Source organism: Musca autumnalis, unplaced genomic scaffold, assembly GCF_047663935.1.
Source record: "Musca autumnalis isolate F117 unplaced genomic scaffold, ASM4766393v1 scaffold_3, whole genome shotgun sequence".
NCBI lineage: Eukaryota > Metazoa > Arthropoda > Insecta > Diptera > Muscidae > Musca > Musca autumnalis.
The window spans coordinates 210,098,306-210,115,428 of record NW_027411866.1 but is presented as its reverse complement, the minus strand read 5'-3'; the positions used below and the strand labels follow the sequence as shown (position 1 = coordinate 210,115,428).

General features: G+C 35.9%; 2 protein-coding genes across 14 annotated transcripts in view; one reads left to right on the top strand and one right to left on the bottom strand.

Moving 5' to 3' along the window:
• Nadsyn (NAD synthetase) overlaps positions 1-17,123 on the top strand; it is a 443,475-nt gene that overhangs the window by 367,609 nt on the left and 58,743 nt on the right. The window lies entirely within an intron of this gene.
• The window catches only part of Nna1 (Nna1 carboxypeptidase), a 411,438-nt gene that overhangs the window by 360,569 nt on the left and 33,746 nt on the right, over positions 1-17,123 (bottom strand). For 3 of the 10 annotated variants that reach the window (XM_073976462.1, XM_073976463.1, XM_073976465.1), the window contains exon 1: positions 9,538-9,688. The exons of 2 other annotated variants lie outside the window; for them this stretch is intronic. In XM_073976462.1, the coding sequence (XP_073832563.1) occupies positions 9,538-9,622 (85 nt within the window). In that variant the 5' untranslated portion in view covers positions 9,623-9,688. Of the gene's footprint in view, positions 1-9,537; positions 9,934-10,122; positions 10,367-17,123 lie in introns of those variants that run through there. 5 more of the 10 variants (XM_073976457.1, XM_073976459.1, XM_073976468.1 and 2 more) reach the window with 4 other exon arrangements.

Sequence of the window (17,123 nt, the reverse complement as noted above, 5' to 3'; positions counted from 1 at the left end):
CCCGCTAAAAAGGCGTATAAATTCAAGCCACATGCCAAACAAGTGGATGAAGAGATGACAAGGCACGGTATTCCAAAAAGCGAAGCACTAAACAGAGAGAATTGGAGATTTTTTTTCTTAGTTCGGTCTATGGAACAAATGTTCTGTCCAGCTAAGTAAGTAACCATAGGCCACAATAAACGTGGATTTTTTATACCCTCAGCTAACGATGGTATATACACTTTCATACGGGCAAAATGTGCATCATCGAAATAATGGTTTTAGAACCCAAGTATGTTTGGACGAAATTCGTTTCAATCTACGTCCGTCTGTCTGTCTGTCTGTCTGGCTGGTGCACACGATACCTCTCGAAGGGATGAAACAATTTCGCTCAATATTTAGCGTTTTGTAATATTTTGTTCAAACTTAGTTTAAGTTCGAAGATGGGTTATGCGGAAAATTTGTGCGCACTATAACTCTTGAAGGGAGTAACCGATTTGGTCCATACTTTGTACATCATGAAATGAGGTTCCAGTATGGACTCAATCGGTCCACTCCTTCAGGTAACTCCCACACAAAATTTCGGAAAAGTTGAGTTTAGGAGCTGCTGTCGAATTGCTTTGATTTTTGTTGTAGCAACTTGTATTCACTGCCCCCCATACGACAGTACAAGTTTCATCAGGTGCAAGTCCATACTTCCTGAGAAAAAAGCCTGAAAGTTGTAAAAAAAAACCCTATGACACCGTGTGTAGTGGTTGCAACGCAAGATAACTCTCGAATGGATCAACCGATTTGGTTCAAAATTTGGCCTTCGTAAAATTTTGTCCAAACATAAGTTTAAGTTCGAAGATAAGCCATATCGGTCCACTTCTTCAGGTACCTCCCCTACGAAAGTAAGTCTGTTCGGACAAATTGTTCGCATGATAACTCTGGAAGGGAGTGACCGATTTGGTCCATACTTTACACATCCAGGACTATATTTGTCCACTCCTTCGGGTTCCTATCACACAAAAATTTCGGATAAGTTCACTTTAAGACCTGCTATCGAATCACTTTGAGTTTTGTTGAAGCAACTTGCATTCGCTGCCTCAATTACGACGGTAAAAGTTTTTTCAGGGCAAGTCCATACTTCTTCTTGAGAAAACAACAATGGAGGTACCTTAGGGTACCACCCTCACAAAAGTTCAACATTTGTGTCTAAGTGCAGTTTAAGATCTGTTCGAAGATCCTTTGGACATTTATACCGATTCCGTTCGTTGTGGTCCTGTTTAAAGCGACATTATGTTTTCCGTGTACAAGTCCATGCTTCCTGACATTCTGGTCCAAAAGTTATACGATGACCCACTGAAATGACTAGTGGGCGCAATATCTATCGAAAATATATGACTCCCAAAATAAGAGCCACTTCCATAATGGACTATATGTCGGTCCATTCCTTTAAGTACCTCCTCTGCAACACTTTTGAACTTTAATCTTAATCCACATTTTCGTCGGCAAGTTCAAATGTCCAAAAAGGCCACAAAATACTGAAAAGACCCTAAATACATTCGATCTGACCGTAGATGAAAGTTTTAATTCACATAGGCTGAGGGATTTTTTAACGATTTTTTTAAGCAACCATAGGCCACAATAAACGTGGATTTTTCAAAGATTTTGTGCGTAAGCCATAGGGCACAACAAATGTGGATTTTTTAAAGATTTTTTGTGTAAGCCATAGGCAGCAACAAACGTGCATTTTTTAAAGATTTTTTGTGTAAGCCATAGGCAGCAACAAACGTGCATTTTTTAAAGATTTTTTTGTGTAAGCCATAGGCCACAACAAACGTGGATTTTTTAAGATTTTTGTGTAAGCCATAGGACACAACAAACGTGGATTTTTTAAAGATTTTTTTGTGTAAGCCATAAACCACAACAAACGTGGATTTTTTAACGATTTTTTGGAGCAACTATAGGCCACAATAAACGTGGATGTTTTTAAAGATTTTTTGGAGCAACTATAGGCCACAATAAACGTGGATTTTTTTAAAGATTTTTGGAGCAACCATAGGCCACAATAAACGTGGATTTTTTTAAAGATTTTTGGAGCAACCATAGGCCACAATAAACGTGGATTTTTTTAAAGATTTTTGGAGCAACCATAGGCCACAATAAACGTGGATTTTTTTAAAGATTTTTGGACCAACCATAGGCCACAATAAAGGTGGATTTTTTTTAAATATTTGGAGCAACCCTGGGCCACAATTAACGTGGATTTTTTAAAGATTTTTGGAGCAGCCATAGGCCACAATAAACGAGGATTTTTTAAAGGTTTTTGGAGCAACCATAGGCCACAATAAACGTGGATTTTTTAAAGATTTTTGGAGCAACCATAGGCCACAATAAACGTGGACTTTTTTAAAGATTTTTGGAACAACCATAGGCCACAATAAACGTGGATTTTTAAAGATTTTTTGGAGCAACCATAGGCCACAATAAACGTGGATTTTTTTTAAAGATTTTTAGAGCAGCCATAGGCCACAATAAACGTGGATTTTTCAAGATTTTTGGAGCAACCATAGGCCACAATAAACGTGGATTTTTTTTAATGATTTTTGGAGCAACCATAGGCCACAATAAACGTGGATTTTTTAATGATTTTTGGAGCAATCATAGGCCACAATAAGCGTGGATTTTTTTAATGATTTTTGGAGCAACCATAGGCCACAATAAACGTGGATTTTTTAAAGATTTTTGTACAAGCCATAGGCCACAATAAACGTGGATTTTTTTAAAGATTTTTGAAGCAACCATAGGCCACAATAAACGTGGATTTTTTTAAAGATTTTTGGAGCAACCATAGGCCACAATAAACGTGGATTTTTTTAAAGATTTTTGGAGCAACCATAGGCTACAATAAACGTGGTTTTTTTAAAGATTTTTGGAGCAACCATAGGCCACAATAAACGTGGATTTTTTTAAAGATTTTTGGAGCAACCATAGGCCACAATAAACGTGGTTTTTTTAAAGATTTTTTGGAGCAACCGTAGGCCACAATAAACGTGGATTTTTTAAAGATTTTTTGGAGCAACCGTAGGCCACAATAAACGTGGATTTTTTAAAGATTTTTTGGAGCAACCGTAGGCCACAATAAACGTGGATTTTTTAAAGATTTTTTAGAGCAACCGTAGGCCACAATAAACGTGGATTTTTTAAAGATTTTTTGGAGCAACCGTAGGCCACAATAAACGTGGATTTTTTAAAGATTTTTTGGAGCAACCGTAGGCCACAATAAACGTGGATTTTTTAAAGACTTTTTGGAACAACCGTAGTCCACAATAAACGTGGATTTTTAAAAGATTTTTTGGAGCAACCGTAGGCCACAATAAACGTGGATTTTTTAAAGATTTTTTGGAGCAACCGTAGGCCACAATAAACGTGGATTTTTTAAAGATTTTTTGGAGCAACCGTAGGCCACAATAAACGTGGATTTTTTAAAGATTTTTTGGAGCAACCGTAGGCCACAATAAACGTGGATTTTTAAAATATTTTTTGGAGCAACCGTAGGCCACAATAAACGTGGATTTTTTTAAAGATTTTTGGAGCAACCATAGGCCACAATAAACGTGGATTTTTTTAAAGATTTTTGGAGCAACCATATGCCGCAATAAACGTGGATTTTTTTAAAGTTTTTTGGAGCAACCGTAGGCCACAATAAACGTGGATTTTTTAAAGATTTTTTGGAGCAACCGTAGGCCACAATAAACGTGGATTTTTTTAAAGATTTTTGGAGCAACCATAGGCCACAATAAACGTGGATTTTTTTAAAGATTTTTGGAGCAACCATAGGCCACAATAAACGTGGTTTTTTTTAAAGATTTTTTGGAGCAACCGTAGGCCACAATAAACGTGGATTTTTTAAAGATTTTTTGGAACAACCGTAGTCCACAATAAACGTGGATTTTTTAAAGATTTTTTAGAGCAACCGTAGGCCACAATAAACGTGGATTTTTTAAAGATTTTTTGGAGCAACCGTAGGCCACAATAAACGTGGATTTTTTAAAGATTTTTTGGAGCAACCGTAGGCCACAATAAACGTGGATTTTGTAAAGATTTTTTGGAGCAACCGTAGGCCACAATAAACGTGGATTTTTAAAAGATTTTTTGGAGCAACCGTAGGCCACAATAAACGTGGATTTTTAAAAGAATTTTTGGAGCAACCGTAGGCCACAATAAACGTGGATTTTTTTAAAGATTTTTGGAGCAACCATAGGCCACAATAAACGTGGATTTTTTTAAAGATTTTTTGGAGCAACCGTAGGCCACAATAAACGTGGATTTTTTTAAAGATTTTTGGAGCAACCATAGGCCACAATAAACGTGGATTTTTTTAAAGATTTTTGGAGCAACCATATGCCGCAATAAACGTGGATTTTTTTAAAGTTTTTTGGAGCAACCGTAGGCCACAATAAACGTGGATTTTTTAAAGATTTTTTGGAGCAACCGTAGGCCACAATAAACGTGGATTTTTTTAAAGATTTTTGGAGCAACCATAGGCCACAATAAACGTGGATTTTTTTAAAGATTTTTGGAGCAACCATAGGCCACAATAAACGTGGTTTTTTTTAAAGATTTTTTGGAGCAACCGTAGGCCACAATAAACGTGGATTTTTTAAAGATTTTTTGGAGCAACCGTAGGCCACAATAAACGTGGATTTTTTAAAGATTTTTTGGAACAACCGTAGTCCACAATAAACGTGGATTTTTTAAAGATTTTTTAGAGCAACCGTAGGCCACAATAAACGTGGATTTTTTAAAGATTTTTTGGAGCAACCGTAGGCCACAATAAACGTGGATTTTTTAAAGATTTTTTGGAGCAACCGTAGGCCACAATAAACGTGGATTTTTTAAAGACTTTTTGGAACAACCGTAGTCCACAATAAACGTGGATTTTTAAAAGATTTTTTGGAGCAACCGTAGGCCACAATAAACGTGGATTTTTTAAAGATTTTTTGGAGCAACCGTAGGCCACAATAAACGTGGATTTTTTAAAGATTTTTTGGAGCAACCGTAGGCCACAATAAACGTGGATTTTTTAAAGACTTTTTGGAACAACCGTAGTCCACAATAAACGTGGATTTTTAAAAGATTTTTTGGAGCAACCGTAGGCCACAATAAACGTGGATTTTTTAAAGATTTTTTGGAGCAACCGTAGGCCACAATAAACGTGGATTTTTTAAAGATTTTTTGGAGCAACCATAGGCCACAATAAACGTGGATTTTTTTAAGATTTTTGGAGCAACCATAGGCCACAATAAACGTGGATTTTTTAAAGATTTTTGGAGCAACCATAGGCCACAATAAACGTGGATTTTTTAAAGATTTTTGGAGCAACCATAGGCCACAATAAACGTGGATTTTTTAAAGATTTTTGGAGCAACCATAGGCCACAATAAACGTGGATTTTTTAAAGATTTTTGGAGCAACCATAGGCCACAATAAACGTGGATTTTTTAAAGATTTTTGGAGCAACCATAGGCCACAATAAACGTGGATTTTTTAAAGATTTTTGGAGCAACCATAGGCCACAATAAACGTGGATTTTTTAAAGATTTTTGGAGCAACCATAGGCCACAATAAACGTGGATTTTTTAAAGATTTTTGGAGCAACCATAGGCCACAATAAACGTGGATTTTTTAAAGATTTTTGGAGCAACCATAGGCCACAATAAACGTGGATTTTTTAAAGATTTTTGGAGCATCCATAGGCCACAATAAACGTGGATTTTTTTAAAGATTTTTAGGTGCAACAATAGACTTAAGACTTTTAGGAGCAACTATAGGCCGCCATAAAGTGGATTTTTTAAAGATCTTTTGGGGCAAACATAGCTGATAATAAAAGTTCAAAACTTTTCGCTAAAATAATGCGCAGGATAACTCTCTAAGGCAGTAACCAAATTGATTCATACTTTACATCGTATTATTTCTACGAGACATATATCCGGTTGGAATATGGACTATTCGGAAAAGTGCAGTTTAGGGCCTTCTCCCGAATCGTTTTGATTTTTCTTGCAACAGGTTGCACTCAAGTCCTTACTACGATGGTACAAGTGTTAAGAGTGGCAAGTACATACTTCTTGAGAAAATGGCCCGAAAGTTGTAAAAAAAACCCCTACCGCCAGTAAGCTCCACCTTCGAAGCCCAGCGCACGACAATTCTAGTACCGAATACTGCGTTGGCCCGCACTTTGCAATATTTTATCGAATATTAAATAAAATTCGAAGGTGGTGCATATAGGTCCACTCCTTCCGATACCTCCCCACAAAATTTCGAAAATATTCGCTAAAATGGTACGCGCGATATCTCATAAACGGAGATACCCATTTGGTCCTAAATTTGGATCTCGAAATATTTTGTCCAAACTTAGTTTATGTTCAAAAGTGGGCCCTATCGGTCCACTCGTTGGGGTACCACTCATACAAATGTTCAACATTTTTGTTTAAGTGCGGTTAATGGTCTCGTACGAGGGCAGTTCGGAAACTTCTTAGCCTAGCACAAAAAGCGCGGTATAAACAGAAAAGAGTTAAGTGTTTTGGAAACTTTCATCTCTGTTATGAACACATGTTAAATTTTGTTTCGATCTGGCAACTCCTTCATATAGAAACAGGTGTTCAAAAAAGACGCATCCGCAATTTTTTTACAATGAAAAAATTAGAAATTAGCGTGCTGTCATTAAATATTTACATAAAAAAGGTTTATCGGGACAAGACATTCATAATGATATGGTGAATGTGTTAGGTGAAAGTGCTCCTTCATATGCAACAGTAAAAAATTGGGTTGCTGAATTTAAACGTGGTCGTACAAGCATTGAAGATGAACCACGTAGTGGACGTCCAAAAACTGCAACAACAACAGAAATTGTAGCCAAAGTGCATGATATGGTATTAAATGATCGACAAATAAAAGTGCGTGAAATTGCTAATATCATGGGCATCGCAAATGATCGAGTCCATTTAATTTTGCATGAAGAACTACAGATGAAAAAGCTTTCTGCAAGATGGGTGCCGCATTTGTTAACAGTCGATCAAAAACGCATAAGAATGAACATTTCTCAAGCTTGTTTGGATCGTTTTAAGCGAAATAAAATGGATTTTAAGCGTCGTTTCATAACTATACTCCAGAGACAAAAGAACAATCCAAACAATGGACTGAAGCTGGAGGAAGTGCCCCAAAGAAGGCAAAAACAATTTAATCGGCTGGTAAGGTTATGGCAACGGTTTTTTGGGACTTCAAAGGTATTTTATTGATTGACTATCTGCAAAAGGGTAAAACAATAAATTCAGAGTACTATTGCAACCTTTTGGATCAATTAAATGTACAAATTCCAGAATAACGTCATGGCTTACAACACAAAAAAATAATTTTTGATCAAGACAACGCACCAGCGCACAAGAGTGTTTTAACAATGGCTAAAACCAACGAATTAAAGTACGAGTTGCTTGACCACCCACCTTATGCTCCTGATTTAGCTCCCAGCGACTTTACTTGTTCCCAAATCTAAAAAAAATCCTTGCTGGCAAGCGTTTTACCTCAAATGAAGATGCAATTACAGTTGTAAACTACTATTTTGAAGATCTTGAGGAAAACTATTTTAATCAAGGGATAGAATTGCTAGAAAAGCGCTGGACTAAGTGTATTGAAAAATAAAAATATTTTTGAAAAACTAACTATTCTCTTTCATTGATAGGCTAAGAAGTTTCCGAACAGCCCTCGTAGAGTCCCTGTTTACAGCGTTAACATATTGTTCATGGGCAAGTCCATGTTTCCTGACTTAATGGTCCAAAGATCTAAACTATATGGTTACTAACTGAAATGACGGGTGACTGCGATATCTATCGAGAGGAATGACTCGCAAGAAAAAAACACTTCCATTCCTTTTGACCTTTTTTCTGAAAACCTTCTAAGTTTTTTGTGGAAATAAGTGTTTCAATTCACAAAGGCTATTTTATTATACTTGTTTTTTTTTATTATATAGAATTTATAAGACTCATGGTGCGCCTTAACTAATTTTAAATGGAAGGTGCTTACACCTGGGAAGTTTTTACAGATTCTGAAACTACAATGCTCATAGATGAGAAATATCAAGAAGCAAAAAAAATCGGCGGAGGGATTTTCAAATAAATCGCGATTTAAGTTCACATTTTTAGGGGTTCTTTAGGTGTTCACTATTTTGCTTGGAAACCGCGAGTCCTATGTTAGTGGGCCTAAAGAAGATTTTCAAATAAATCGCGATTTTAGTTCACATTTTTGGGGATATTTAGGTTTTTACGAGTTTGCTTGGAAACGGCGAGCCGTATCGAAATGAGTCTTAATGTTGTAGCTGTGAAAATTCTCCGCAAGATTGTCCTTTATGATACTATCGTAGATTTTTCCGTTTTTGAGATATAGAAATTCAAATTGAGACAATGCACTGACTATATCGCCTCCTTATAATACAATGTAATTACTGCAATTTCCCAACCTAAACTTATATATCTTGAACTGGTACAACCTAGGAAAAAATAAATCATCCAATCTTGTAGAGAATTTGCACAGCTTTAACATTTTCATTAGTCCCATTTTGATGTGACTTCCGGTTTCCAAGCAAAATCTTGAAGGCTTAAGATAAAAACCTAAAAATTTGAACTGAACCTCTATATCTTAAAAATAGTAAAACCTGCGAGAAAACCTAAAGATCAGTCTTGAAGACAATTTTCACAGCTACAACATTTTCTTTAGACTCATTTCGATACGACTTGCGACAAGCAAAATCGTGAAAACCTAAAAAACCTAAAATTACGAATTTTGATCGCGATTTATTTAAAAATCCCTCCGCCGATTTTTTCTGTGTTTTTTATTTTTCTTATCTATGAACATTGCAGAATCCGCGAAATCTTCCCATGTGTAAGCGGTTTTCATCAAAAGTTAGTTGAGGCGCACTGAGCATGATATTGTTTTATAATGAGGCGTTACAGTCAGTACATTGTCTCAATTTGAACTTCTATATCTCAAAAACAGTAAAACCTACGAAAATATCATAAAGGTCTGTCTTGTAGAGAATTTTCACAGCTACAACATTAAGACTCATTTCGATACGGCTCGCCGTTTCCAAGCAAACTCGTAAAATCCTAAAGATCCCCTAAAATGTGAACTTAAATCGCGATTTATTTGAAAATCCCTCCGGCGATTTTTTTGTTTCTTGATATTTCTCTCTTTCTCTATCTATGAACATTGTAGTTTCAGAATCTGCAAAAACTTCCCAAGTGTAAGCACCTTCCATTTAAATTTGGTTAATGCACACCGTGGACTGCATTTTAGACAAATTTCTCAATGACACACTTTATTCTATATTATATTCAAAATCGTAAAATTATGGCCAACTTAAATGAAAATTACTCATAAAAAGCCTTGGTCAAATAATTCATAATTTTGGCACTATTTGTAGAACATTTCAACAAAATGGCACTACTAAATATGTTTTATGGCAAATTTACACGAATTTGGTTTATTACACAAAGTTTTAAAAATATGTTCCGCTTTTACCTCTGCCTCCACTGGTTAAAGGTGTTAAAGGGCATACTGGAAATAACTGGGCCTGTAAGAATTGCACACGACCACCTAAATCCATTTTTAACACATTATTTATGTTTTCCTTTTTTGCCAGTAAGATGTGGTGGCTCCCAATCGTTTTAGTCGTCGTAGATAGTCGCTAGAGACGGTGCATTGAAAACTCCAAACACGTTTTTAATTTATTTTAATTTTTCACACACTTAGACACAGAGCGGAAGGGGAGAGTAGACGTTCATGGCACTGCACAAATACACGGCTATTTTTTTATATCTACCGGAAACGGATATTTTAGAGTTTTTCTTACGCTATGCGAAAATAGAGCAAAAAAAAAGACGGCGTTGTTTTGAAAATAATTTTATTTACGTTCTTCTTGACAGCAAGAAAGGAAAAAAATTTTAGAATTGTTTCATGGCAGAACTACCAGGTAGTGGTATCACACCAGCTGATCGAATATGAAAAGTCAAACCCCTTTATAAAAAAATTATTTTTGTTGTAATTTCCCCAACAACATAAAGAAAGTTTTGACATACCATATTCAAAATTCTACGATGCCACTACCTGTGTAATTGTACCATGAATTGTTTGCAAAACACATTTTTACTCAAATAATTTTCGAAATAATCATGAATTCGTATTTTGATTTTATTTTTTTTAATATATTAAATCAAATATTGGATTTTTTTTTATTTGATTTCTTTTCTCTCTCCTTAGTTATTTATTTTATTTTCTTCTTCTTCTTTCTCTATTGTTCATCCGACGACCTTCTTTTGCAATGTTCACGTGGTTCTCGCATTACTAACACAAAAAATCAAATTGACAATAGAAGACTATTCTTTATTTTTTTCCAATTGTCATAGACAACAACAACAACAAAAGCAACACAAAAATAACAAAGCCAAAGCAACAATGATTTTTGTCGAATTTTCCACGGAACATGTTTTTTTCCTCCAATTTTTGCTATTGTTTGCCATGCAATACTTGGTCGGAGCTTTAGCTTACCATGGTGAGGAATTCCATGATGAATAGTTTTGCTAGCACCACCACCATCACCAACGCTAACCGGCTTCGGTGTAACAACAACAACACCATGTTTTAACAATTGAAAATGGCGGCAAACATCAACAACAATGACAACAAATAAATTCCGTAAAAAAACGGAAAGCCAAGGAAATTCCTTGGATACACCACCTAACTGCTGCTGCTGCAGATGTTTGTTTTTTGGGTTCAATAGGTTGCTTTGGCCAAATAACAAATGCCATCAGCTCCACCACCCACACCAGTAACCTTTGTCATCACCCTATCACCACCACCACCATCTTTGAATTGTTGTGTTTACACACCTTCGCCACAAATGGCGGAATTCCAAACATTTGCGGGAAAATCCTACAAATATCAAGTCGTTGGTCGGTGGTTTTATGGTCGAAACATTTGTGGTGGCTCAAAAGACAACATATCCTGCGGTGTTTGCACTCGAAATGTAGTACTGTTCAAATGCATGTCTAGATAATCAAATCAATTCAATGTACTCCTCCTCCTAGCAATTGGAAAATGCGGGGATTGTGGTTAGAAGCTTAGAAATGAATTAAACTTGAAGACATTTTATTGGTAAACAACTAAAAAAGCATCATATTGTATTGGAATTGTTAGGTTAGGGATTGTTTTTTTTCAGAAGCCAAATTTATGAACGGTCATTATTTTAAGCTCTATGGAGGAATAAAAGCGGTATAAAAAATTATTTATTGAAGAGACTGTCTCTAAGATAAGTGCCGAATTGATATACAAAGAGGAAAAGAACCTCTACAAACCGGAAATTTAAGGCAAAAGCTGCATTAGTTACTGCAGCGGCAAAACCTGCTGGTGTCAAAACCTACCATCCAATCGAAAGAGGACAATGGCTTCCACTGTATCCACGCTTACCACTCAGCAATAATTGGGAATTACTTTATACCCTAAAGAGACGACAGGGTTAATTTGCATTAAGATCTGAATTTAATTTTAACCTGACAGACGACAGTTTACGAAACAGTTGATTGCGGTTTTGTTGTTGTTTGCACTGTAGTTTTTGTTTTCCTTGTGTTTCACAGCATATACATATATGCTCCTCTCTCCCTCATGTGAATATGGGCTCTCTTTTACGGTATTGCCATATTAAAATACCTAAATGTACATTACACCCTAGACAGACGGCAGAGTTAATTTGCATTAAAAATTCCTTAATTTGAATTAACTTTTTACCCTGACAGACGATAGTTTCTGCATTTATGAAACAGATGTCTGTGTTGTTTGTTTGTACCCAGCAGACCATTTCATAAAGTTTTACAAAAGTTCGCCAAAATATGCGAAACAAATATACTTTCTACCATTGACCCTTTCACCACGATAATGCAAAAATAAATTTAATTTATTTGCGATATTTTTGAGTCCTTTTAATATTAAACAAGTAAAAAAGTATCAGTCGGCTTTGCCGACAGAGATATACCCTCAGCCTGTGCAAATTGAAACACTTTTTTCACAAAAAACTTATGTATTTAGGGGGTTTCAAAATTTTGGTCGTATGAACCGACAAAAATGTTGATTAGGATTAAAGTTCAAAAATTTTGCGGAAAGGGTACTTAATAGAATGGACCGACATAGACCATGGGGGTGCCATAGGGGGTTTTTACACCCTTCAGGCTGTTTTCTCACGAAGTATGGACTTGCCCCTGAAACAACTTTTACCATCGTAATTGAGGCAGCGAATGCAAATTGCTTCAAAAATCAAAGTGATTCAATAGCAGGTTTTAAAGTGAACTTATCCAAAATTTTGTGTGGGAGGTACGGGATGGAGTCGACAAATATAGTCCATATTCGAACCTGATCTATGTCTGGTAGATATTATGAGAATGTGTAAAGTATGGACCAAATCGGTCACTCCCATCAAGAGTTATCGTGCCGACAATTTTTCCGAACATTTTTGAACTTCTGTGGCGTAGGTACCTGAAGGAGTGGACCGATATGGCTTATCTACGAACTTAAACTAAGTTTGGAATCAATATTACGAAGGCCAAATTTTGGCCGGAACCGGCATTTCCGTTCGAGAATTATCTTGCGCTTCCACCCATAAACATGGTGTCATAGGGTTTGTTTTTCAACTTTCAGGCTATTTTTTCAGGAAGTATGGACTTGCCTCTGAGGAAACTTGTACCTTCGTATAGGGGACAGTGAATACAAGATGTTACAACAAAAACCAAGGCGATTCGAGAGCAGGTCCTAAACTGAACTTTTCCGAAATTTTGTGTGGGAAGTCCTCGAAGGAGTTTACCGATTGAGTCCATATTGGAACCTCATCTAAGTCTGGTAGAAATTTCATAATGTGCAAAGTATGGACCGAATCGGTTACTCCCTTCAAGAGTTATCGTACGCACAAATTTTCCGAACATTTTCGAACTTTTGTTGGGGAGGTACCGGAAGGAGTGGACCGATATAATCCATCTTTGAACTTGAACTAAGTTTGGACAAAATATTACGAAAGCCAAATTTTGGACCGAATCGGCAGATCCGTTCGAGGGTTATCTTGCGCTTCAACCACTGCACACGGTGTCATAGGGTTTTGTGTAACTTTCAGGCTATTTTCTCAGGAAGCATGGACTTGCCCCTAATGAAACTTACAGCGTCGTATAGAGGACAGCGAATACAACTTGCTAAAACAAAAATCAAAGCGATTCGAGACCAGGTCCTAAACTGAACTTTTCCGAAATTTTGTGTGGGAGGTACCCGAAGGAGTGGACCGATTGAGTCCATATTGGAACCTTATCTAAGTTTGGTAGAAATTACACGATGTGCAAAGTATGGGCCAAATCGGTTATTCCCTATAAGAGCTATCGTGCGCACAAGTTTTGCGACAATTTTTGAACATTTGTGGGGGAGGTACCTGAAGGAGTGGACCTATATGACCCATCTTCGAACTTAAATCGAATCTGGACAAAATATTTCGATACCCAAAATTTGAACCGAATCGATTGATCCGTTCGAGAGTTATCGTGCGCACCAGCCAGACAGACAGACAGACGGACAGACAGACAGACGGACGGACATTGCTAGATCTACTCAAAATTGTCTGAAACGGATATCGTACAAACATACTTGGGGTCTAAAACCATTATTTCGATGAGGCACATTTTTGGTCGTTTCAAAGTGTAAATACCCTCTTTAGCCTAAAGGCTGAGGGTATAAAAATGTCGCAAAAAAAGGGACATTTGAGGAAGATATTATTTTCGATAGAATTGGTATGGTGGGTAATGAAATGCTTGTGAAAATAAAAATTTTAAAAGTAGATTTGATGGAAGGCGCGAAAAACGATTAGCTGCTATTCTATTCGAGAGAGACCACTACTTATTTGAAAGAAACGCGAAAATGTCTGATTTGTTTTCTTTTTTATTTTCTTTAACATTGACAGACAATTGATTTTCAATGTAAATTGGGTCTCAGAGCATGAATATGCTCTCTTTCCTACATGAATATGGGCTCTCTTTCACAGCATTGCCATATTGAAATACCTAAATTCAGTTTAAATTTTCTTTGATTTTGTGCATTAAGAATGAGGATAATGCACGAATTAATTTGAATTAAGGCAGTTAATGTTAATATTAACGCTGCCGTCTGTCTAGGGTATAAGACAGTTAATGCAAATTAACACTCCCGCCTGTCTAGGGTATTATATTTGATTAATTATAATATTGAAAATGTGTTTACCAAAATTCAAAAATATTTATTTATGTTTATTTTATCGCCATTAAATAATATCGTCGAAAAAATGAGACGACAACAAATTCTTGCAAATAACAACGACAAGCATAACCTAACATCAGTAATTTAGATGTTTTTAAAGATTTGCTGCTTTGCTGCACAGCGATGTCATTTTGAATAATTACAAGATTTGTTGAATATTTTAGCGTTTAATTTATTTTGTCAAAGACATGTGTTTTTTGTCGACTTTTGTGAGCAGCTAGGTAGAAATTCGAAATACATACATTATACGCCTCATATACATACATAATATGTATGTATGTAGCTATGCCAAAATGTACTTTGTAGATAAGACAAATGACGGTATGCAATTGCTTAGACAGAAAACATTTCAGCTGTCGTCAATTTTGTATAAAATCATATAACAGGTGGTCGTGATGGTGTGGTAGATGATGATGATGATGTTGTTCAGCAATGTCAACATGGGACAACTAGGATATCCGTTATAAACACAGAGGTAAATTATAATATAATATTTTCAAACAAATCACGGTGCTCTTTAATCAAATTTAAATGGAAGGTGCTTACACCTAAAAAGTTTTTGCCGATTCAGAAACTACAATGTTCAAAGATGGGAAAAATCAAAAAACCAAAAAAAAAATCGCAGGAGCGCTTTTTAAATAAACGCGATTAAAGTTGACATTTTTAAGGGTTTTTTAAGTTTTCACGAAATGGGACTAAAGAAGATGTTGTAGCTATGAAAATTCGCTATAAGATTGGCTTTAATGATATCTTTGTAGTTTTTACCGTTATTGAGATATAGAAGCTCAAATTAGGACACTGGATTGACGAAGATATCATAAAAATCAAGCTTGTATGGAATTTTGATAGCTGCAACATTTTCTTTAGTCCCATTTCGTAAGGACTGGCGGTTTCCAAGGAAAATCGTGAAAACCTAAAAAACCTTAAAAATATGAACTTGTGTCGCGATTTATTTAAAGAGCGCTCCGGACATTTTTTTATTTTTTTTTTTATTTTTCTCATCTATGAACATTGCAGTTTCAGGATCCGCAAAAACTTCGTAGGTGTAAGCACATTCCATTTAAATTTGATTCAAGAGCACCGTGAAATATGTACTTAAAAAAGACTCAAGGTGACACAATGTGTTATTATAATTAGTATTATTATAATTATTATTGTAATTAATATTATAATTATTATATGTATTCCATATAATTAATATTATAACTATTATTTGTTACTAGAAGACCCCGGTCCGCTTTGCTGACCCTTCGTAATGAGTTTTAATGACAATTTTTTATGGACTTTATGGTTGACAATTCCAAAAAAAAAAGGTATTTCTACCTTACTTCTTCGGTCCATTGTAAAACCGAGGATGATTTTCTATCTACCAACAGATTTTGTCTGTAACCTTTCTTTTCTCTTACGGACTGCCGGATTTTTTCGCCCATTGTTGCTGTTTAGGATTTATGATCGTCCATGTCCCCTGTCTTTATCCTAAAGCGATCTAATTATAAAAGTTAAAAAATGGTTAAGTCGAATTTTTCCGCTTATTGAGACATATATGTTTTAGTTTTTTTCATGGCCGTTGAAAATCGCCATTTACCGAAATTTGTAAATATATCTTTTTTCTTGATCTCGAAAATTAATTTGCAAGCCAATGCACTCATAAGTTTAGCAAATATAACGATTATAAAACAATAGGCTCCCGAAATTCGTCTACAAATATATAGCATTTTGGACCACGAGATATTCCTGAACATTTTCTAAAACTTGCATGGAATTATGTTCAGTAGTTTTGAAAATATAATGTATTGAAAAGAGTGGGCGTTGTCATCAGTTTTCATGATATAACATATTTAAAAAATTGGGCATGGTCCGGTATTTTGGCTCCAAATAGATATCTAGGGTACATACAACACCGTTGCTTCCCAAAATTTATGCTGAAACCGAAATAATCATAAGTATGCTTATTTAGCGTTTAAAAGAAAGGCGTGGGGAAGGTACCCCACTTCTTTCGTAATTCATAAAATATACATAACAACGGCAAACATTGTGCTTTGGCTGCATATTTAATGGAAATCCGTTCAGTAGTAGTTTTTGCAGAAAAACTTTAAATTGAAAATTGAAGAAAGTGGGCGTGGTAAAATTTTCTGTCCACAAAAACCTATGTTGGGTTATGACCGCATTTTATTTTTATTCATAATATGGCAAAGCGAAGTGCCCCGTCCCTTCGAAAGTCAAGAAAACATGCATCTTATTTGCACAGCGGGCCATTCCTGTACATTCCCTGAAGATGTCTGGAAAATCTGTTCAGTGGTTTTGTAGATGTAACATATTTTTAAAAAGTGGCGTGACCAAGTGGTTGGGTCCCAAATAAGTAGGTTAGGTCGGAGACACAACCACAATTGTTTCCCAAATTAATTTCCAAACCGATACATTCGTAAATATTGTAATATTGTATTTTTAAAGTAATAGGGTATAGGGGAAGTTCCCCGCCCCTCCGACATTGAACAAAATGCGTATCCCAATTTAACCCGGGGGCCATCCCTGTACATTCCCAGACAATTTCAGGAAAATCGAATCAGTAGTTTTTGTAGAAAAAAATTAATTTAACACCGCGAAATATTCACCGTAGACCCCGCATGTGGTATACCAAAATTCATATATCGACGACATAATTTTGAGATGTGTGTCCGTCCGTCCATAAGAATTGCACGCACCCTACAGGCCGCAAATTATGGACCAATCTTCATCATGTGTGGAGGTCAGGTTCAGAGTAGAATAGACCCCTTTGGTTTTTGGCGGTAATC